At 37.0% G+C, this 24,691-nt stretch overlaps 1 protein-coding gene and 1 pseudogene across 11 annotated transcripts in view; both read left to right on the plus strand.

Moving 5' to 3' along the window:
* UHRF1BP1L (UHRF1 binding protein 1 like) overlaps positions 1-24,691 on the plus strand; it is a 75,544-nt gene that overhangs the window by 21,799 nt on the left and 29,054 nt on the right. For 8 of the 11 annotated variants that reach the window (XM_006084100.3, XM_014451542.2, XM_023749886.1 and 5 more), the window contains 8 exons: positions 11,259-11,421; positions 12,787-12,825; positions 13,811-13,902; positions 15,495-15,684; positions 16,232-16,372; positions 17,239-17,409; positions 18,169-18,349; positions 22,320-22,403. In XM_006084100.3, the coding sequence (XP_006084162.1) occupies positions 11,259-11,421; positions 12,787-12,825; positions 13,811-13,902; positions 15,495-15,684; positions 16,232-16,372; positions 17,239-17,409; positions 18,169-18,349; positions 22,320-22,403 (1,061 nt within the window). Of the gene's footprint in view, positions 1-11,258; positions 11,422-12,786; positions 12,826-13,810; positions 13,903-15,494; positions 15,685-16,231; positions 16,373-17,238; positions 17,410-18,168; positions 18,350-22,319; positions 22,404-24,691 lie in introns of those variants that run through there. The other 3 variants (XM_023749879.1, XM_023749883.1, XM_023749882.1) reach the window with 3 other exon arrangements.
* LOC106696255 lies at positions 18,499-19,961 on the plus strand (annotated as a pseudogene).

Consider the following 24,691-nt stretch of genomic DNA (forward strand, 5'->3'; position numbering starts at 1 on the left):
TTACTATCTAAAAAAGTGCCTACTTTAAATTTTTTAATTAAACAATTTAAACATGCATTGTTAAACTCTCTAAAATCTAGTTGCTATAGCATGAAATGTCATAGAATAGAAATGATTATTTCTAATTACAACTATTATTTGAGAAAATATTATCAAGTGGCAGAGCTAATTCTTAAGTTTAGGAAAATAGTAGGTCTTGATACGAATCTCTAACAACATACACAATAATAGAATCCAAAAACAATTTCAGGATAAGGTAGATCAAGAAATTTATTATATGATGCAAAGAGGTAAGTGTGGAAGAACGTCAGATAAGGGTTGTTTTTATTTTTTCTTTTTCTTTTTATTTTTTACTTTATTATTTCATATTTAGGTTTGATTAGTAATTCCATAATTGTAAATGAATTTTTTTTTGATATTTTTATTTTATTTTATTTATTTTTTATTTTAAAAAAAATATTATAATAAGTATTACAAAGGGTATTACATATGTGTCCTTCCCCCACCCCCCGCCCTTGACAATCCCTGCCCTCCCTTACCCCCCAGTGTCTTATGTCCATTAGTTATGCTTATATGGATGCATACAAGTCCTTCGGTTGATCTCTTACTCCCCTCCCTTCTGCCCCCCAACCCTCTCTGGCCTTCCCACTGCAGTTTGACAATCAGTTTGAGGCAGCTCTGCCTCTGTATCTATTATTGTTCAAAAGTTTGTAATGGTCTTTATTATCCATGAATGAGTGAGATCATGTGGTATTTTTCCTTCATTGACTGGCTTATTTCACTTCAGGAAGAGGATGGGAGAGGTAGAGATAGAAACAGCTATGATGAGAGAGAAACATGGATCGGTTGCTTCCTGCACGCCGCCTACTGGAGATTGAGCCCAGTAGGCATGTATCCTGACCAGCAACCAAACCAGCAACCTCCTGGTGCATGGGATGATGCTCAATCCACTGAGTCACACTGGCCGGGCCATACTTAATGTTTGATAAAGTAAAAAAAATTTTTTAAAAAAATATATCTTTATTGATCTCAGAGAGGAAGGGAGAGGGAGAGAGAGATAGAAACATCAATGATAAGAAAGAATCATTGATCGGCTGCCTCCTGCACACCCCCTACTTGGGATCAAGCCCACAACCTGTGCATATGCCCTTGGCCGGAATTTAACATAGGACTCTTCAAGCCGTAGGCTGACGCTCTATCCACTGAGCCAAACTGGCCAGGGCAAAGTAAAAATTTTTTAAAGAAAATTGTGATCACTAGTTATGTAATGTCTGTCCCTGTATTGTTGATATTCCTATTTAACCTGTATCTTAATATTAATAGTAGTTAACACTGAGTTTTCCTGTGTGTTAGGTACACTTCCTAGCATTTTAAGTGTTCTAACTCAGTTAATGCTCAAAACAGCACCACGAGGCAGGTACTATTATTACCCCCATTTTACAGATCAGGAAACTGAAATATCGAGATGTTTAGTTAGTGGTATTTGTCTTCTTGCAGAGCTGGAATTGTTTATTTTTTTCTTTTAAATCTTTATTGTTAAAAGTATTACATATGTAATATGTAATACGTTTTTCCCCCCCATTGACCCCTTCTAGTCCACTCCCACCCCCCACCGCTGGAGAACTGGGTTTCTTGAGTACTCATGCATTTATGCTGTGCTCACTTAAATTATGAACCTTGATTATGTGGATTTACTCTCTTGCTCAGGGGTCCTCAAACTACGGCCCGCGGGCCACATGCAAATACAAATATTGTATTTGTTCCCGTTTTGTTTTTTTTACTTCAAAATAAGATATGTGCAGTGTGCATAGGAATTTGTTCATAGTTTTTTTTTTTTTAACTATAGTCTGGTCCTCCAACGGTCTGAGGGACAGTGAACTGGCCCCCTGTTTAAAAAGTTTGAGTACCCCTGCTCTTGCTTTTGCCCTAAATGTTTATTAGCATAGCACTTAATTTATACTCTAATAATATGTATTGATTGTAAATTATATATATAAATCAAACCCATATATTTTTTATTTGCCTGAGAATTTTAGTTAGCTATTTTTATTGTTAATACTGAAAAAAAACCCCAGTACATTTCTTTTATTATGTGTAATTAAAGAAGGTTTTGGATAAAATGGAAGCATGTTTTCATATACTACGTATGCTTTTAAGTTGTTACATTGTTTAAAATATGAAAAAGTTAACCAACAAAATGTATACATTCACATTGAAGTTTATTTTGTATAATACTAATGTTAGAATCAGAGCCACGTTTATTTTAAAACCTCTTTGCATGCCATAATGTACATAGTAATAAAACTGTCGTGTGCATTCTGAATTTTTAAAATGTCAGTAAGAGTTGTGCCATTTTTATCTTTCTTATGTGGTATGACTTTCTTCTGTGCAGTTATAACGTTGACATATTTAGGTCAATCATCTTTCTCTTATCTTTGTTTTGAGCCTTTGTTAACATAACTACTTTGGTTTTCTATAGATTTCATGCTTCCATTCCCCACCCCCACCCCCATCTCCACCAAGTAAGTAGTTATTCAGAGTTTAATTAATTGACCTAAATTTCTACCATTTTTTAAAAGTTCACTTTAAAATGTTTATATACCTTTTTACAGCTTTAAATGATTCTTTAGTCAGCTGGAATGGTTTATTTAAGATATAATTTATTCTTTTTAGGATAAGGCCTAGTGTTATAACACTTCTCAGTTATAATGTTTAGAAGAGTAATACAGCTAGTTATCTGGGGAATTCAAGTGGCAATTTAGTCCAAAGAGCTGGCAGCAACACTTGGAAAAAGCATAGGTAGACACATTTCTCTTTTATGCCTTAATGCTCTTTTGTGTATATTATTCACTTTGTTTGCCTAGTATATACTTCATGAAAGACTGCTTTTTCTATATCAATCCTATATAATAAAAGGGTAATATGCAAATTAGTCCTAACAATAGAACGACTGGGAATGACTGGTCACTGTGACACACACTGACCACCAGTGGGCAGATGCTCAATGCAGGAGCTGTCCCCTGGTGGTCAGTGCGATCCCACAGGGGGAGCTCTGCTCAGCCACAAGCCAGGCTGATGGCTGCCAGCACAGCAGTGGTGGCGGGAGCCTCTCCCACCTCCTCAGCAGCACTAAGGATGTCCGACTGCAGCTTAGGTCTGCTCCCTGCTGGTAAGTGGACATCCCCCAAGGGCTGCCAGGCTGCCAGAGGGATGTCTGACTGCCAGCTTGGGCCCGATCCCCCCAGGGAACGGGCCTAAGCAAGCAGGTGGACATCCTCCGAGGGGTCCCAGACTGCAAGAGGGCATAGGCCGGGCTGAGGACCCCCCCCCCCCCCAGTGCACAAATTTTTGTGCACCGGGCCTCTAGTTAAATTATAACACCTGTGGCTACACAGAACCATTCGCTACTTTCTGATTTTGGAAAAAGCATAATTTATATTAATAACTGATTGGGAAACATTTGTGCCAGATTTAAACATAGGCAAATTAAAGTCTAGCATATGAGTAATAGAAGATAAATAATTTGATATATACATTGCCTACCCAATATAAGAAACCAGCTTTCTAATAGCTGTGGATGTGAGAGTTACCAATATATTTTCAGCTTTCTATTTAAAATGTTTTTTTTATTGTTTCTCTTTTTTAAAATTTTTTATTGTTTAAAGTATTACATATAGTATTACATATGTCTCCTTTCCCCCCCATTGACCTCTCCCTGGCCACCCCCACCCTTTTAAAATGTTTTTAATTAAAAAATATCTTACTATCAGGTGTTTTCAAAATTAGCTCTATAGCTCAGTCATTTAAAAATCCTATTTGGATAAGCATGATTTTTCTTATATTGCTCCAGTTAAAACTAAAATCAGTGTGTTAATAACTTAAACTAAATAGAAAGAGGGAAGGAAAAAGAGAATTCAGTTGAAGATCTATTTTCTATCAGATGGTTTACATATTATCTTTAATCCTCACTAAAATATTTTGAGGTTAGTATTATTTTCCCCATTTTACAGATGAACAAATTGAGTTAGAGAGCTATCACAGTAAGTGGCTAAACTAAAATTCAAACCTTTTGTCTGACTTTAAGGCCCATGATCTTTGCAGATGTTATCTCTTTGTTACGAACTAATTAGAAGATAGAATTTCTTGCGAATTACATGTATTTTAATCTTTTCATCTTTCACTTTTACTGTTGCCAGGCCTGTCTTTTGGGGTTTTGGTTGAACTTTTGTCTTTATAATAGTGACATATGCTCCGTATATATTTTAAACATACAGAAAGGTATAAAGAAGAAGTAAACCTAAAATCTCGCCCACAACATAGGTATTCTTGGAATTTGAGATTTTATAATGCATTTTTACATAATTGAAATCACGGTATAATTTTGAATCTTGAATTTTCACCAGACATTATAATATAAGCATTTCTTTATAATATTGTCAAAATATAGTACTTGATATGTATATAACATAATGTATCATAATTAAATGGTTTATTCCTTTTTGGACATTTAGTTGCTTTCATTTTTTTCCCTTTGTAAATATCATTGAGATGAATATTCTTGTACATAACCAGTCAATGTTGTGTTCATGAGTCATTTAGGTTAATTACTCTTTGTACATCTGTCCCTTTGTCTATCCTTCCTTCCTTTCTTTCTGTTTTCTCCTTGAGTGTGGTTATAGTATTTTTGAAGTACAATTAGGTTCAATTGTTTCAGTTGCTTTCAGTTTTAGGTTTTTTTGTTTGTTTGTCTTTCAGTTTTAGTTTTCTCATTTTATTTTATTTTTTACATATGTAGAACATTAACATGCTTTCCAAAGTCAGAACTATTTAAAGCCAACCCCTTCTCTTGTATACTTTATCTGCTGTCTCCTGATCAAGGATTGTCTGTCCTTCTGGTATCATCAAGAGTAGCTTTCTTTTCCTGCATGATTGTCATCAGCATATAAGCCCGCTGACTTCTCACTTGAAAACCAAACCAGACCTGGTTTCTCTCCTTTCTCATTGGCCCTTCTTCTTAATCTCCTTCATTGGTTTCTTATACGTTGCCTTGGCTTCTTAATGATCCCTGGCCACAGTCTTTGAGCCATTTCATTTTCCATCTCCATCTTGCAACCATGAATACTATCTATAACACTGGTGATTACAAAATTTCTATCTGTAGTTACTGAATGAGATTTGTATATCTAACTACTAACCTTTATAAAGCCTAAATTCTAATCCTGAATTTCGATTTATTTCTACCTCTTTACCCCAATAAATGGCAATTTTATTCTTCCATTTACTTAGACCAAAAACCTTGGAGTCATCCTTGAATTCAGTCTATATTAGCGGTTCTCAACCTGTGGGTCGCGACCCCTTTGCGGGGGGGTGAACGACTCTTTCATAGGGTCACCTAAGACCATCGGAAAACACATATATAATTACATATTGTTTTTGTGATTAATCACTATGCTTTAATTATGTTCAATTTGTAACAATGAAAATATATCCTGCATATCAGATATTTACATTATGATTCATAACAGTAGCAAAATTACCGTTATGAAGTAGCAATGAAAATAATTTTATGGTTGGGGGTCACCACAACATGAGGAACTGTATTAAAGGGTCACGGCATTAGGAAGGTTGAGAACCACTGGTCTATATAATCAAGTTCTGTTGGCTTTATGTTCAGAATATATCTAAACTTCTCACCACTTCCTACTTGATCCAAGGCAGTAGCTTCTCTTAACTGGATTGTTGCAATAACCTCCTGTTTGGGCTCCCTGTTTCTGCCCATGTCTTCCTGTTATATCTTTTCAGTGGAGTGATTCTTCAAAAATGAGAGTCTCCTGTTCTAGTTAAAACCATCTCTAATCTCATTTTTACTAAGAGCAAAAGCCAGAGTCTTTAGAGTGGCTTAAAAGATCCTGCATGATCTAGCCCCTGTTATTTCTCTAACCTTATTTCCTTTTACTCTTGCCCTTGTTCATGTCCTCCGGTCACATTGGCATTCTTGTTGTTCCTTAGACATGCTAAGCATGTTTCCACCTCAAGTTTTTGTCCTTGCTTTGCCTCTGCCTGGGGCATTATTTGCATAGCTAGCACCTTCCTTCAGCTCTTTGCCCAAATGTCAAATTTTCAATGAGGCTTGTCCTGCCCACCCTTAAAAAAATTAAAAGGTCCTCTGTTTATACCTCCTATATTACTGTTTTGCTTTATTTTTTATCTCCATATATATCAGAACCTGGCTTACTATATATTTAATTTATTTTTTAGTTCTCTGTATTTTTTAATTCTCCCCCCTTCCCGCCCCCATTAAGCTCCATGAATACAGAGATTTTTTTATCTTGTTAATTGTTAAAATTCCCAGTGCCTATTAAATTATAGGAACAGTAAGACCTCACTTAATGTTGTCAACAGGTTCTTGGAACTGTGGCAAAAGAATGTATAATGAAACCAATTTTTCATAGGCTAATGAATATAAACAAGACTTAAGTTCCTGTGGTGTCTCATCAATGTTCTAACAGAATGACATTATTTGAGGACCTGCTGTATCAATTAAAATTAATTGAATGAATGAGTTAATGAACAAAATGGTCAGGGCCTTGGATAATTGGTCTCCTCTTTGTCCTTCTAGATTTATCTTCTACTGTCCTGTCCTTCTTGCTACATTCCAGACGCTGATCTTTTGTTTGTTCTATTTTATACCACGCTCCCTCTGGCCTCAGAACTTTTAGATGCTTTATTTCCTCTGCTTGGAATACTCTTTCTTGCCCTGCCACCTTCTTTTCCTTCTGTAGTTGGTGTCTACTACTCATCCTTTAGATGTCAACTCAAAATTTCTTGTTTTAAAGAAGCTCTGGATTAAGACTCCCTACTATATGCTCTCTCAGTCATACTATTTGATCTTCCATCTTTCCAACTAAACTGAAACCTGCACAAAAGTAGGGACCTTGAGTGTTCTGCTTGCCACTGTATATGTATGAATAGTGAATCCTCAATTAGTTCTTATTGAATGTTCCCTTCTAGCTCTAATGTCCTGCCTTAAGGAAGTGGTAGGTCATTTCTATATAATTAGGAATGGTGGGCTATCAGGAAACTTCATAGTATTAAACTAAACATGATTGATAGTTAAGTATTATAACCCAGCATTATTGGTCAAATATGGGTTAGATATGAACTTTGTATTTCTCAGTTGACATTCCATGAGAAGATATGAATATAAATAAAATATGGCTCAAGAATTCTGGTTTAGCATAAATTGAGAAGCATGTGCATATCCTATATAATAAAAGCCTAATATGCTGTGTCTGGTCGTCCAGTTGGCCGTTCAACCAATCAAAGTGTAATATGCTAATGATATGCTAAGGCCACTCAACTGCTTGCTATGATGTGCACTGACCACCAGGGAGCAGACAGTTGACTGGTCGACCAGTCACTGTGATGTGCACTGACCAGCATGGGGCAGACTCTCCGACCGGTAGGTTAGCTTACTGCTGGGGCCCGGCTGATTGGGACTGAGCAAGACGGGCTGGACACACCCTGAAGCCCTCCCGCAGCCCCTCCCCGGCTGGCCAACCTCCCATGTCCCTCCCCTGCACCAATCATGCACCAGTGGGGTCCCTCGGCCTGGCCTGTGCCCTCTCGCAATCTGGGACCCCTCAGGGGATGTCAGAGAGCCAGTTTCGGCCTGAAGGCGGAATGACTGGTTGCTATGACACACACTGACCACCAGGGGGCAGACACTCAATGCAGGAGCTGCCCCCTGGTGGTCAGTGCCCTCCCACAGGGGGGAGCTGCTCAGCTAGAAGCCAGGCTCATGGCTGGCAAGTGCAGTGGCGGTGGCAGGAGCCTCTCCCACCTCCGCGGCAGCACTAAGGATGTCCGACTGATGGCTTAGGCCCGCTATAGGGAGCAGGCCTAAGCTGTCAGTCGGACATCTCCCAAAGGCTCCCAGACTGCGAGAGGGTGCAGGCTGGCAGAGGGAACTGACCCCCTGAACTCCCCCCCCCCCCCCCAGTGCACAATTTTCTTGCACCGGGCCTCTAGTTCATTGATATTCTTGTTGATGTGTAGGGCATGTGAAAACCTGGTACATTTTGCTACTTTATTTAATTTCAGGAAAAGGTAAAAGACTAGCTAGTAACTCTTGTTAGCCAGTAAATTTTGTATGTAGTTTCACTTTAAAAAAGTAATTGCTGTGTGAAATTAGCAATTTTATATATTTTAGAGTTGCTTTAAGCATTAAAGTAATGTATATGAAAGTACTTTAAAATGTGTGAAATTTATTGTTATTACTGTTATTATCATTTATTTGGGCCATTAGGAAAATAAGTTATGCATTATGTTTATTCATGTAAAAAGTGGGGATAAAAGTAGTATTGACCCTAATGGGTAATTTTGGGAGTTAGATGAGGTAGTAGTGCATGCTAACAAAGAGCCTGGTGTACAGTAAACTCGAGTCTCACATAGAGAACATCAACATCGTTTGCTAAATAGAGTTGCATAAGTCCCTACCTCAGAGACCTTTTAGAACATAATAGCCTATGTAATCCTATCTAATAAAAGACAAAAAGGGTAATTAACTGTACCTCCGTTACACTTCCCATTGGCTAATCAGCGAGATATGCAAATTAACTGCCAACAAAGATGGCGGCCGGCAGCCATGCAGCTGAAGCGAGCAGGAGGCTTTCTTGCTCCAGTGATGGAGGAAGCCAAAGTTCCCCGCCTGCTGCGGCCTGCTCTAAGCTCCGAAAGCAACAGCCCCAAAAGCAACAAAGTTTCAATTATAGAAGCCAAACAAACCCCAGATACCTGCTTTCAGCCAGCCGCGGCCTCAGAGCTGGAGCGAGCAGGGCGGCAACAAAGTTTCAATTATAGAAGTTAAATAAATCCCAGAATAAAAAAATAAATAGAAAAAAAAGGAGAGGCTGGGAGCTTTAGTTGCCGGCCAGCCTGAAAATGGCCCTCAGCCCATCACCCAGACTGGCCAGGCACCCCAGTGGGGATCCCACCCTGAAGGGGGTGTGACCAGCTGCAAATAGCCATCAGCCCCTCACCCACGCTGGCCAGGCATCCAAGCGGGACCCCCACCCTGATCCGGGACACCCTTCAGGGCAAACCAGCCGGCCCCCACCCATGCACCAGGCCTCTATCCTATATAGTAAAAGGGTAATATGCAAACTGACACTAACAGCAGAAAGACTGGGAATGACTGGTCACTGTGACACACACTGACCACCAGGGGGCAGACACTCAATGCAGGAGCTGCCCCCTGGTGGTCAGTGTGCTCCCACAGGGGGAGCTCTGCTCAGCCACAAGCCAGGCTGACGGCTGCCAGTACAGCAGTGGTGGTGGGAGCCTCTCCCGCCTCCTCAGCAGTGCAAAGGATGTCCGCCTGCAGCTTAGGTCTGCTCCCCGCTGGCAAGTGGACATCCCCCGAGGGCTGCCAGGCTGCCAGAGGGATGTCTGATTGCCAGCTTAGGCCCAATCCCCCCAGGGAACAGGCCTAAGCCAGCAGGTGGTCATCCCCTGAGGGGTCCCAGACAGCGAGAGGGCACAGGCCGGGCTGAGGGACCCCTCCCCCCCGAGTGCACAAATTTTTGTGCACCGGGCCTCTAGTCTATATAATAAAACCCTAATATGCAAAACGACCGAATGGCAGAACGATTGGTTGCTATGATGTGCACTGACCACCTGGGGGCAGACACTCAGCACAGGAGCTGCCCCCTGGTGGTCAGTGCACTCCCACGGGGAGCACCACTCAGCCGGGGAGCGCCACTCAGCCAGAAGCCAGGTTCACGGCTGGCAAGCTCAGCAGTGGTGGCTGGAGCCTCTCCCGCCTCCTCTGTAGGTGGGCGGTAAGGAGCGAGGGGTCCCGGACTGGGAGAGCCCTGGACTGTAAGAGGGATATTTGACTACCGGCTTCTAAGCTGGCAGGCAGACATCCCCTGAGGGGTCCTGGACTGCGACATGGCACAGGCCGGGCTGAGGGACCCTTCCCTGCCGCCCCAGTGCAGGAATGTCATGCATCGGGTCTCTAGTGTGTACTATAATTTATCCCTAGAATGATCTGGGTCAGTTTCTAAAGCTGGGAAGCACTGGATGATTTTAAAAGGAGTGCCAGCCCTGGCCGGGAAGCTCAGTTGGTTAGAGTGTGGCCCTGAAACGCCAAACTTTATATAACTTATAAAGTGATCACCCTGGGTGATCACCCAGGGCATATAAGAATTAACCAGTTAATGCATAAAGAAGTGGAACAACAAATTGATGTTTTTTTCTTTTCCTCTTTCCCTAAAATTAATCAATCAATAAAAATAAAAGGAGTGCTAACGTGGACTTACTTGTACTCACTTGCTCTGAGCACTAGTGCTGGGGCAGTAGCTCCAAAAGCACCAGGGACATTGTAGCTTTCTCCCCCACCTACAGAAGTGCTGGCAGAGCCCATTGTTTCTTTGCTGAGTCCTCCCCCCACAGAGCCAGCAGAGGGGAGCCATATTTGAGTTTCCATCAATCTGACTAACACTGTTTCCCCCACGCCATCCAACTTGCTGGCCCACCCAAGCTGTTTCCAGTGGATTTTCCATACAAACGGCCTGTCTTGTAAATTACAGCATAGGGAATATAATCAATAATTTTTTAATAACTATGTATGGTGTCAGATGGGTACTAGATTTATCAGGGTGACCATTTTGTAAGTTATATAAATGTCTAGTCACTGGGTTGCACATCTGAAACTAATATAATATTGTATATCAACTGTAATTGAAAATGAAAAATTACTTAAAAAATAAATTAGAAAAAAAGAAAAGGAATGGTGGTAATTACTGCTGTTGTTCCTACTTCTAAAGGGTCTCATTTTTCCTAACCTTCCTTGTAGGTTGGTTAATAGAATAGGAATATCCCCTCTTGTGATGTAGTGTATAGCATAGTGAACAAAATATGATATGCACTGCCTTTCATAGTGCCTGGGAAACAGTGGATACTCAGTAAATACTCATAAATTTGCAAGACAGTGAGAACCAGAGCTTGATTACATATGGGAATATGATTTAAATGTATGACAAAAATACTAGGTTTTCTGTAATAGAGCTACGGACAAAAGAGATGAAAACAAAAAATAAAACCATGTTGAAAAATATGGATTAAAGTAGAGACTGTCACACAGTTTTGGGTTTCTTAGTGCTGCTATTACATTTTTAATGCTCTGTGTATTTGCAAGAATGACTCTACCATAACTGATGCTAAAATAAATGTCAATATATATTCTCTTTCAGATTTACTAAAAATTTATCTCCTGACAAGATAAATTTAAGTACTCTTAAAGGAGAAGGTGAACTGAAGAATTTGGAGTTGGATGAAGAGGTGCTCCAGAATATGTTGGATTTGCCAACATGGCTTGCTATCAACAAAGTTTTTTGTAATAAGGCATCTATTAGGGTGAGATTTTGATATGTGTGAAAAGCATTTTCTGTTTTTTATTTTTTATTTCATCTCTATATTTTAAAATAAATACTTTGTTTTAGATAATTCTATAAAGAAGCATTTTTATTAACATAATTTAAAAAGACAAATACCTTTGTCTAAATCAGGGGTGGGGAACTTTTTTCTGCCAAGGGCCGTTTACATATTTATAACATTATTTGAGGGTCATACAAAATGATCAAAAATTAGCCTCCTATATTTGGTCAAACATTTAGTTAACTCACCCCTAATGCCTTGGCAGGGCCAGACCAAATGATTTTGCGTGCCTTACTACACAGCCCGCCGGCAGGATGTTCCCCACGCCCTAGTCTAAATAATTACATGAATATGTGCCTTATGAATTTAGTCATATACTAATATATTAATTACTAAATTATAGATTCTAATTTTTAAAACATTTAATATCATTTAAATAAAATTATTGGGAATTTATTAGTAAAATATTCAAAGTTTTTATAGGATTTGTCAAATGTGACAGTTTAAATTTGTGATAAGTAAACACTTTATTTTAAATGAAGACATGAGGACTGATAAGTTATCTTAATCTGTATATTTTTATTTGAAGTTTAATCTCTTCTCATTTGTTTCTTATTTTGAGGATTTTAAAGTTGTCTTTTGTTATTATTACTACTAATTAAAACTTATTTCTACTTACTTTGACACTAATGTCCTATCACTTCTTGATCTTAAAGACTAGACCTAATTTTAAAGTCTGCCCAGTGGAAATAGTGAATGCTAATTTGTTTCATAAAATTAAAATTGGGCACCAAAGAGAAGATTGTAGGAAAAAAGATAATCTCCTTTAATTTTTTCTTTTAACCTCCTTAAACACAAATATCTCCAATGACATGGTATTTTAGTGCAGGTTATGTTTGAATAATATTTATTTGACATTGCCTACATTTTATAGCAATGGCCTCACTTCTGTATTTATCTTGAATATCTTTAAAAAGATTGGTCAGAATTATAGAATATAAAAAATTGTTAAGTGAACAAAACACTGATTATGCTTTCTGGGAAGTCTTAACTAAATTATGAAATTAAAATGTGTTTTAAGGGCTGGGAAAAGAAGATATTTAAGGCAACCTGAAATTTTTATTTAAAATGATGACCAAACATATGAGTAGTCTTTTATGTAAATAGGCACATCTAATTTTAAGAGTATGAATGAATTGCTTATTTTATTATTTTGCAATTTAAGGAAGAAGTCATCTGATACAATTTGATATATCTGTCACTATATTAAGAAAGAACTGTGTTGGTTACTGTTTTACATCTTTTTAATGATTCATTTTAAAGAAAGAAACTTCTTTTTTTCAGATCCCATGGACAAAACTGAAAACACATCCCATCTGTTTGGTGAGTTCTGAATTGCTTCAGAAATAAACATTTATCTAAGCATCTAACTTTTAATATTAACACACTCTAGGATTAGAAATTGCACTTGTATAAAATATGATTTTCTCAGCAGTATATGACTACTTCTTACTGTTTTTCTGTTATACTCCTATAAAACACACAATTTTCCCACCATATAGTAAATGCCTTGAGAAAGGACTGAATACATTGTTTTCTGTTTTGATACTAGTCTCTTTAGGCCTTTAGAGAGGCACTTAAAATGACTCTGTTCACTTAATGTTTACTTAGCTCATAAAGAAATGAAAGAGGATATAGTCTTAAATCTATACTAATAATAGAGGAATATGCAAATTATCTGGGACGCTGTCATGTCACGACCGCTCAGCAGGCGGCATGCACAGCAGGAGTGGGTGGGCAGGGACTGCTATCACCAGGAGGGCCTCTGCGCGGTCCGGCCTGGCCCAGGGCGGCCCCCAGTGGAGGCGTGCGGAGGCCTGCCCAGTGCTAACATGACGCTGCCTGTGCGTCCCTGCCCAGTGCTAACATGACACTGCCTGCCTGTGTCCCCTGCTGGGGACGTGGTATGTCCCCACCCAGCGCTGACGTGACGCTGCGGGGGGGTTGGGGGGGGGCTTGACAGATGTGCGGTCGGCTGGCTCTGGGTCTTGCTCAGTGGGGGTGGGGCTGGCGGGTCTGGGTCTCAAGTGATTTCTCAGTGTGCACAGGTATGCGGGGACTTGACTCTGGGTCCTGCGGCGCGCCCCAGACTCTGACAGGAGGGAGATTTTCTTATGCATTTTACTAATTTTCTTTCATCTCTGACACTTCTATTGATAGAGAAAGGGCAAATAGCAATATTAAAATATTTCCTCTAATTAATTCCCTTTTAATGTGTACAAATTACATGCACCGGGCCACTAGTATTTTTATAATATACATAAAATAAAATATCTAATTGCTTACAGTTTTAATGCATTTTTATTAGTCCTTAGATAAAGTAATAATGGAAATGAGTACATGTGAAGAACCTCGAAATCCTAATGGCCCATCACCAATTGCAACTGCTTCAGGACAGAGGTAAGCTATTTCCATTAATCTGTATGACTGGCAAAGGGAATTCTTTCCTAGAGTCATCTCTCTTTTTTTTCTTGTTGATTTATTGTTCCATTGGTTGAATCATTGGTTGATTTATGCATTCATTGTTTTGTGTGTTTTTTTCCCTTTATTTTTACCGATAGTCATCTCTATTTTTTGTAGTAAGGGAACATAAAATAAAATCCACTAACCTCAGACAGTCTCTATTTCAGTCACCTTTTCCAACACACATTGTACAGTTTTAGTATATACATTACAAAAGTAGCAGAATTGATTTTAGCCTCTTTTATTCATCTTGTTTTTCTTGATATTTAAATAGTAACGATCAACCAAAGGCAGAGCAGTAGCAGAAAATGAAAGCAGCACAGCTTAGGCATTCTATAAATCAGATGGATATCATTTATTCTATGCATCAAAGGAGATTTTATGATTCTTAAGAGTTAAATTGATGCCTAAAAAATTTTAGACCTTTTGGTTTATTATAAAATTCATTAAGTAAAGAATGCTTGCAAATTGGATTTTGATAGATAAAAGCCTATGATTTTGAGACTTCATTTTATCAGAAAAGTTTTCATTTTACTCATTGGTTTTCAGTTGAGGCCAATTTTGCTCCCCAGGGGACATTTGAAGTTTATAGTCTGAAGTTCCAGATCTGGATGAAGACATAGATTTAGGAATAATGGTCATATTGATTGATGATCATAGAAGTAATATACTAGTTGGGCAAACTTTTACCTTCCCTCCTGCCAAAATATATTGATAGTTTATATTCTAGTTACTAGAGGCCTGATGCACGAAATTCGTGCCGCCGCAGCTTCTACCTTCTGGCTTTGTCTGGTCTAATTAGCATATTATGCTTTTATTATTATAGATACTGTACTACTTATCATTATTATCTGTGCCTTTGCTTATGCTTTCTCCATTCCAGGGTTTCCCTTCCTTCCTATTTCTCCCTTCGGAAACTTCATCTTTTTTTCCTGGATATATATCTTCCTAATTTCTTCCTCTACCAAATGTACTGATGATGCCCCTTTTAAAAAACAATTACAGATTGCCTCATGTTTTAGTTACTAGGGTTACTAGGGTGTTTTATTTCCTCCCCAAGTAACTTATGAGCCCTATAATGCCATAACTATATTTTAGTTTTCCTTATGTCATATAGTAGATGTTCAATAAGTATTTGCTGAATTGAATTAGAGAATGTAAATTTTTTTAACCTTATTCCGAAATGATGAAATTATATTTCACTGGTTCCTTCATCCTTCTTTGTGTCAAGAATTCAGCTCTCTTATTTGTTATAGATGCCTGCTGTCTGGACTGATAATTTTTGAGATACTGATATTAATAATTTAATTTAGGAAATAACCTCCAATTTAAAAAATCTTTTTATCATTTTGAGAAGAGCATTTTTATAACTTACATGTGACCAGGCTAGGCTATTGTTTTAACAAAAATTTGTTCTTTTAAGCCAAAATGAATTAATATTATGATAGTTTGTGTACATGTTTGAGAATATTAACAGATAATTTTTTAAATGATTTTTTGGCTTCAGCACATTATATTTTGTTTTCCAGTGAATACAGCTTTGCTGAAAAAGTAGTTGAGGGAATCACTGTTTCTGTAAATTCTATTGTCATCCGCATTGGAGCAAAAGCCTTCAATGCATCCTTTGAACTTTCCCAGCTGCGGATCTATAGCGTGAATGCAAACTGGGAGCATGGAGATTTAAGATTTACTCGTATCCAAGATCCACAGAGAGGAGAGGTAAAGTTTTTTTGTTGTTGTTGGCTTAAAAATTATTTTAGTCACTGATAAATAAAAGAGGATGTTTAAAATAATTACTTCTTATGGTAACTTAGATTCACATACTACTGGATTTGCTTTTTAACTATATCTCTGTTTTAATCTTACTCATTATTAAATATGCATATTTTAATATCTTTATTGTAATCTTTCAAATCAGAGCTAATCTATTTTAACTTCTCAGCTACTCAGAATTGAAGTTTACATTTACCAAACTAAAATATGTCATTTAAATTCTTGGTCCCATGATTCAAATGATCTTTGTACTTTATAGTAAAATTAAATTACTTAGAATAAAAGTATTAACAGCTTTACAGATGAGGACTATAATTATGAAGATGTGTTACTGAACTTGCTGGAAGTATACAATTTCAAAAAATAAAATCATAGTGACTATCTAGAATGTCATGAAAATTAGTGAAGATACATTTCTATTTCTTTTTTTTTTAATCTACATTTTTCGCATTCTGTTTTGTATAAGTGAAGCCAATCTCTGTGTTCTCTTTAGGTTTTGACATTTAAAGAAATAAATTGGCAGATGATTCGAATAGAGGCAGATGCTACCCAAAGTTCACATCTTGAAATTATGTGCGCTCCTGTTCGATTAATAACTAACCAATCAAAAATCAGAGTTACACTTAAAAGAAGAGTAAGTTAACAGGGTTTCCTTTGTGATTCATGTGATAACTATTAGAATTGACGGGAAATTTAAAATAATTTTTAAGCAAAATATTGGCATATTAAAAGAATGCAAAATAAAATATAGTGCCTAAACCATATAATAACATTTTTCAATCCTCTGGATTTAATACTTAGATTTTTGTTTCTTATGATTGAATAGATTTCTCAGTTGCCAAATAACTGTTGAGCATTAACAGTTTTAACATTTTATTTCTCCTGTTGAATCGCTCAAGAGTAAGTAAACAGTAACCAAAACTACTAGCTTTTGAAGGTTATTAAGATATTGACTGGTAACTAAGATAAATAGGGAAGATAGGCACTAAAGGATGTAAGTAGTTGAAAGTCCACTATGGATTATGATGAAATCTAATGACAGAGTAATGACTTATTTTAACCATGGCTTAAAGTCTCAATAACATGTTTTGTATCACCAGACATAAATTACTATACTAAATTAAGTTGGAAAAGAATTTTTTTAGAATATGTGGTTAAAATAGCTTTTTAGTTTTTAATGAATTTTAATGCCCCTTTTTATACTAGAATTAAAATGAACATAGGTAATTAAATGATTTATTACCTTTAAATGCAAAATTAAATTATTTAGGTACTCGTACCTATATAGCTTTTACCTATTTACGTACAGGAATTTGTCAGTCTTTTTTTACCACTGTATTGCTAATACTAAGAAATATTCTTTCCATACTTTGGAACTCATTAAATATTTGATGAATAATGGAGGATCCATATTTCTATTCAAAAATTAAATTAAAAAATAAAAGTACATTATAAGTTCTATTTCTTGGCTTCATTTTATGAATCAATTTTTTTTGACAGTTAAAGGACTGCAACGTCATTGCAACAAAGTTAGTTCTAATATTGGATGACTTGTTATGGGTTTTAACGGATTCTCAGTTGAAGGCTATGGTACAATATGCAAAATCTCTTAGTGAAGCAATAGAAAAATCAACAGACCAAAGGAAGAGTATGGCTTCTGAACCTACACAGGTATGCTACTAAGTTAACAAGAACAAAAACTCTACTTTACCTGTAAATGGTTTAAAAATCAGAATGGTTAGTTGTTTTGTTTATGTGAAATAGATTATAATAGAGAAAGAGGAAGGGAGAGAAAGATAAACATTGATGTGAGAGAGAAACATCCATTGGTGTTTCACGTACAGTTCTAAGGCTAATATATCATCAGAATATGTATGCAGAATTGTTTTAGGCTATTAGAGGTACACATATATCTATACACTTCACTATTCTGTGTTTTTTCTCTTGGGGGAGAAAGGACTTTGAACTTAAAATCTCTTATGTCTCTTCTGCTTTCTAGCTTCTTTATATATCCAAGTTCAAAGACACACCACATCTTATAAGAGGCACTAGAGCACTTACACAAGTGCTTTTACAAAGAAATGATTAATTTCTACAGGATATATAATAGTGTATACAGTTGATATATACAGGGCTCACATTTCTTTTCTCTTTAATAGATAGAACTAATAATAGTCAAATAAATAAATAAACTGCCTTTAGTAGTTAATAAGTATGTTTTCTAAGACAAGAAAGGCTACAAATATGTGAATATAACTATTCAATTATTTACCAGAACATATTGGGTTCATATTCAAATTGTGTATAGTTGATACAAAAGAAAATGTATTAGCTTATTTTTCATCGCTATTCCTAAGAATATTTATGTTTTCTTGTGTGGGAATTACAAGTGTTTAACCTGCAGTGCTAAGGCAGTATTGAACCTTTTAGAGCTCCACAGCAGCCCCATCTACGCAGCAAGTGAAGTCACCCCAGGCTTCAAATGCTCCTGATCTAAATGATGCAATCGTGAAACTGTTCAATGACTTCGATGTCAAAGAAACTTCCCATCATTTAGTGATTTCTCATCTAGACCTACACATATGTGATGATATTCATGCTAAAGAAAAAGGTAACTAAAGCTGCTTATTTTAAACTATTTTGGTTTTCCTAGAATTTACTATAAAAATGGATTGTTTATCATGTTTATTTTGTAGTATGTACATAAGATAACTGGTCATAACTTTATCATTCATAAGAGATACATGCATGAAAGGTGTAATGCTAAACATTATAGATTGCAGTACATTGAGCTCCATAGAAACACACTCGGGCAAGTGGGAGTTGGCGGGCACTGGGTGACTGTGCTTGCTGAGGAAAAGGAGATCCTAAGAAGCTGAGAGGCAAAATGTCATCATATGCTTTCTTTGTGCAAACTTGCCGGGAGGAGCACAAGGAGAAACCTCCAGGTGCTTCAGTCAAGAATATTATACAGAGATCCAACAGCAAACTAGAGGATCGCAAGAATCAAGTCAAAGATTTGAAATACGAAGAAGAAGAAAACACCCAACCGGAAAAACAAAAAGAAAAAAGAATCCAAAAATATGAAGATAGTGTAAGGAGCCTCTGGGACAACTTCAAGCGCACCAACATCCGAATGATGGGGGTGCCAGAAGAAGAGAGAGAGCAAGATATTGAAAACCTATTTGAAGAAATAATGACAGAAAACTTCCCCTACCTGGTGGAAGAAATAGACTTACAAGTCCAGGAAGCGCAGAGAACCCCAAACAAAAGAAATCCAAAGAGGACCACACCAAGACACATCATAATTAAAATGCCAAGAGCAAAAGACAAAGAAAGAATCTTAAAAGCAGCAAGAGAAAACAGTCAGTTACCAATATTATAAACTTCTCAAGAGTTTTCTAAGAAGTGCTCAGAGAGGTAGAAGACCATGTCTGCTAAAGAGAAAGGAAAACTTGCAGACATGGCAAAGGTGGACAAGGCTTGTTAAATGATAGAGAAATGAAAACTTACAGCCCTCCTAAAGGGGAAACAAAAGAATTTCAAGGATCTCAATGCACCCAAGAGGCCACCTTCAGCTTTTTTTTTGTTTTGTTCTGAGTATCACCCAAAAATCAAAGTAAAATGAGCATTCTGGCCTATCCATTGGTGATGCTGCAAAAAAGCTGGGAGAGATATGGAATCACACTGCTGCAGATGACAAACAGCCTGATGAAAAGAAGGCTGCTAAGCTGAAGGAGAAATATGGAAAGGAGATTGCTGCATACCCAGCTATGGGGAGAGCCTGATGTGGCATAGAAGGGTGTCATCACGGCTGAAAAAAGTAAGAAAAAGAAGGAAGAGGAGGGAGGTAGAGGATGATGATCAGGAGAAAGAAGGAGAAGAAGAAGAAGATGAATAAGTTGGTTCTAGCACAGGTTTTTTTCCTTATCTATAAAGTAGTTAACTGCCCTGTACACAACTCACTCATTTTAGAGAAAAAAAAATTGAAATGTAAGGTTGAGTAAGATTTGTTTTAAAACTGTACAGAGTCTTTTTTTTTATATAGTTAACATACTCCTGAATGTGACGTTAGATAGCCCTGTCTTGGTGGTATTTTCAGTAGCCACTAACCTTGCCTGCTATACAGTATGGGGGTTGTAAATTAGCATGGACATTTAAAGCAGGTTCTTGGTGCACAGCACAACTTAGTTTATGTGGGGATGGTAGTATTTTCATCTTCAGTTGTCTCTGATGCCGCTAATACGAAATAATGGTTGTTTTGTAACTGAATGTCACTCTGTAATTGAAAAAAAAGTTGCAGCTGTTTTGTTGACATTCTGTATGCCTCTAAGTAAATACAATATTTTAATTAAAAAATAAACAAACATTACATATTGGTATGAAATGTTATTTTGCTTTAGTATTTAGTACTTCAGCATAATTGTTAGCTATCAATGCTAATAAAATTAAGTTTAAATAAAATGAAAGACTTAGTAGATGACATCCTTGGAGGAGGATGAAATATTAGACTTACCTGTGAATTAACTTTTTTATAATTTTGAATTGTCCATAAATTAAATTATTGTCCATACTCAACATATAATTTGCACATGTGTTGTCAGCTTGGTGGTTTATATTTTTCTGACCCCCATGTGCATGTAAATACAATTGTGTGATGTTTAATACTTCTTGTGTCTCTTCCAATATTCTAGATTTAGTTAGGAAGCTAAATTTCAGTTAAGAAGGTTTTTTCCCCCTTTTTAGCTTTTGTTTCTTTTATTTTTTCTTATTTAGTAGACAAAGGTTCTTGGTCACATTGAAAAACTGTGGTTCCCTAATCTAGATTCTGGGGCATTTCTCTGTCAGAGTGTGTCCCTGGCCCATAGTGTTGAAAGGGTTCAGCAGGTGGTCCTATCTCTTGGACAGTGGTTCTCAAAACTTTGTCGAGCATGAGAATCAAGCTGAGGATTTTTAAAAAATGGGGATATCTGACCTCTGTCCCTCAGACCTGAATCAGAATGATAGCTATGACAATTGCTGCTCTGGATTTTTAAGGCTATGAGAGTGAATATTCAGACTGATACTGGCTACTTAGCAGTAGAAAACATCTTGCCTTCATCATATATAATATGATCAAAGGGTGGAGCATAAAAGGTGAGGGATATTTGGAATTTGGAGAAGGTTTGTTGTCCGTCCGTTGTGTCATTTGGCATAGTTGGTATCTTCTGTTTTAGTGATTTGGAAGGAAAATCCAAAAAAATTAAAACAAACCAAAATAACAAGAGGGGTCAAAGTTAAATAATAAGCAAAAGAACAGAGAAAAGTGTTTTCTAAGCTCTTTCATTCCTTACTTTATATATTCCCTCAGAGAATAAGCTGAATGACGTTACTAAATGGAAAGCCCCTCTACCAAAACACAGTATTTCTGTTGTACAGATGTGTAATTAGTTCTCTGCTATTCTAAAATCCAGAAAGTTCTGAAATGTTTCTTCTTAGGTTTGTGAAAAACTTGCTCGAAAAACTAAACACATTGCTATTTATCATCTTTATTTTATTCACTTAGTGTAAATATTTGAGTTTTGCTGCATAATTACTATTTATTACTTGGTGCTGCCTTCGAATCTGCTTAGAATATGATGTGCCTTGCATATATAGATACCATATTACTTTCATAAAATATTAAGAAAAAACCACTGAATTCTGAAATATTTGGCCAGGAGTTTTAAATGAGTGGTTGTAAGTCTGTACAGTGGGGCCTTGACTTACGAGTTTAATTCGTTCCGAGACTGAGCTCGTTAAGATGGAGCTCGTGTTAACTCAAATTACTCTATCAATTCAATGCAAAAAATCCGCCGAGAGACAGCTGGTATCTCAAAAAACTCATTAGTCAGGACACTTGTAAGTCAAGGCCCCACTGTACTAGAAATTCTGCTAGTTGAAATAAATTAGAGTTATCAAATGAATGTAGAGAGTGTGTACATAGCTTTTGTCTTAATTTGTATTTGATTTGTCCATGCTATTTTAAAATTTGATTTTTATGTTGGAGTTACACTAACTTAGGTACTTCTGACCTTAATTTAGCCATGTGATCTTAGACAGCTTCCCCAACCTAATAGACTCAGTTTCCTCTTCAGTAAGAGAAAAGATGATATAGTGTAGTAGTAAATATTTTCTGGGTTCAAAACCAACTCTACACTTATTGGCTGTATGACATTGGCCTATTTTACTTAACTTGTGTCTTAATTTCTTTATTTAAAAAATGGGCATACTACTAATAATAGTACCTATCTTATAGGGTTGTTATGAATAGCAAATGAGTAAGTATACCTAAAGTATTTAAAACAATGCTTGACATGTGGTTAGGGCTATAAATATAAAAGTAGATTGCATCCTCATTTTTAATCCTATTACCTTGCAAGTGATTGAGGCTTAATACTTATTAGATTGAATTGCATTTCCTAAAATCCTTAACGTATTATTCATGATAACAGAGAGACAGTTATTACTGCTTGTACTGTAGGTGTGGTAAATTAAGTGTTTCTGATATTTGCTTAATATTCTTTTCACTTTCTCTCAAATCCATTTTTTTCTTTTCCCAGAGTCAAATAGACGTATTACTGGAGGGGCTATGCAACTGTCTTTTACAAAATTGACTATAGATTATTATCCGTATCACAAAGCAGGTATGTATAACAAATTCTCTAAATGACATAAATCTTGCATTATATTATAAAACCAATTTATTTTATTTTGATGTAATTTTTTTGTTTTTTTATTTCAAGAAAAATTATTTTAAATAGAATGTTATATGCAATAAACCTTAATATTTCAAGAAAAACGATCTTAAATATAATAATGTTTTATGCAATAAACACCAATTATTCAAGACGATCTTACATATAATAATATTACATGCAGTATACAATAATATTTCAAGAATAAAAGGATTTTAAGTATAATAATATTACCAAAACTGTACTAACATAGTATGATATCACGAAAGTTGTAGGAAATATTAAAAATCTGCAAATAACAGGAATATTTTTCCCCCCTCTGGCTCTCTTTTTGTTCATCAGTTTATGTTGTTCATTATATTCCACAAATGAGTGAGATCATATGATATTTATCTCTCTCCGATTGGCTTATTTCGCTTAGTATGATGCTTTTAAAGTCTGTTTTGTTGGATATCAGTATTGCTACTCCAGCTTTTTTTCTTTTCCATTTGCATGGAAAATTTTTTCCCATCCTTTCACTTTCATCCTGTGTGTGTCTTTTGTTTTGAGGTGGGTCTCTTGTAGACAGCATATAGCTGGGTCTTGTTTTTGTATCCATTCAGCTACCCTACACCTTTTGATTGGAGCATTTAATCCATTTATATTTAGAATTATTATTGAGAGGTATTTATTTATAGCTATTTCAATTCTGTATGGCTAGGTTTCTCTGTTTCTTCTCGGCAATCCCTTACAACAAATCCCTTTAGCATTTCTTATAATGCTGGCTTGTTGGTGATGAACTCCTTTAGCCTTTTTTTTTTTTTTGACTGGGAAGCTCTTTATTTGACTGTCTATTTTGGATGATAGCTTTGCTGGGTAAAGTAATCTTGGTTGTAGGTTCTTGCTATTCATCACTTTGAATATTTCTTGCCACTTCCTTCTGGCCTGCATAGTTTCTGTTGAGAAATCAGCTGACAGTCCTATGGGTACTCCCTTGTAGGTAACTGACTGTTTTTCTCTTGCTGCTTTTAAGATTCTTTCTTTGTCTTTTGCTCTTGGCATTTTAATTATGATGTGTCTTGGTGTGGTCCTCTTTGGATTTCTTTTGTTTGGGGTTCTCTGCGCTTCCTGGACTTGTAAGTCTATTTCTTCTACCAGGTAGGGGAAGTTTTCTGTCATTATTTCTTCAAATAGGTTTTCAATATCTTGCTCTCTCTCTTCTTCTGGCACCCCCATCATTCGGATGTTGGTGCGCTTGAAGTTGTCCCAGAGGCTCCTTACACTATCTTCATATTTTTGGATTCTTTTTTCTTTTTGCTTTTCCAGTTGGGTGTTTTTTTCTTCTTCGTATTTCAAATCTTTGACTTGATTCTTGCGATCCTCTAGTTTGCTGTTGGAACTCTGCATAATATCCTTTATTTCAGTCAGTGTATGCTTAATTTCTAGTTGGTCCTTTTTCATAACTTCGAGGGTCTCACTAGATTTCTTGAGGGTCTCACTAAATTTATCGGTGGTTTCTAGAAAGTTCTTGAAAAACCTTAAAAGTGTGGTTTTGAACTCTATATCCAGTCGTTTGCTTTCCTCCATTTCTGTCATTTGTGACCTGTTTCTTTGTCTCTGCATTTTGGCTGCTTCCCTGTGTTGCTAGAGTGACTTTCTATGCAAGGTGTCCTATAGGGTCCAGTGGCTCAGCCTCCCCAATCACCTGAGGTGGACATTCTTGGTGCACCCCATGTGGGATTTGTGCACAGTCTTGTTGTAGTTAAGCCTTGATTGTTGTAGGTATCACTGGGAGGAATTGACCTCCAGGCCAATTGGCTGTGAGAATCAGCTGTGTCTACGGTGGGAGAACTTCTGTGCTGGAGACACCCTTCTGGGGCAAGACTTGCTTCAGTGGGGCTTTGGTGCTCACTGAGTCTGCCCCCTGAGTGTGTCCCTTATGGATCTGAGGAGTTGTAATAGGATGGTCCCACTCTGACCACTGGGTACACTGGCTCTTGGATCTCTAAGGAGGTGCTAATTTAACCTCTACCTGAGGCTACCCAGCAGGAGCTACAGAGAGATCTGCAGATTCCTCTTCTTTGTTTGGGTTTTGGAGGTGCCCAGATGAGGCCCAGCTGTGAAGCAATGCAATCTGCTGCGGGGCCTTGGGCCTTCTTTTGGATGTTCTGGGTCTCTCTGACCCAGTTGCAGTTTGTTAGGTAATTTTAAAAGCCTTTGCGCACAGCTTGGGTGGGTTGGGGTCTCAGGGAATCAAT

This window comes from Myotis lucifugus, unplaced genomic scaffold (assembly GCF_000147115.1).
Source record: "Myotis lucifugus unplaced genomic scaffold, Myoluc2.0 scaffold_10, whole genome shotgun sequence".
Lineage (NCBI taxonomy): Eukaryota > Metazoa > Chordata > Mammalia > Chiroptera > Vespertilionidae > Myotis > Myotis lucifugus.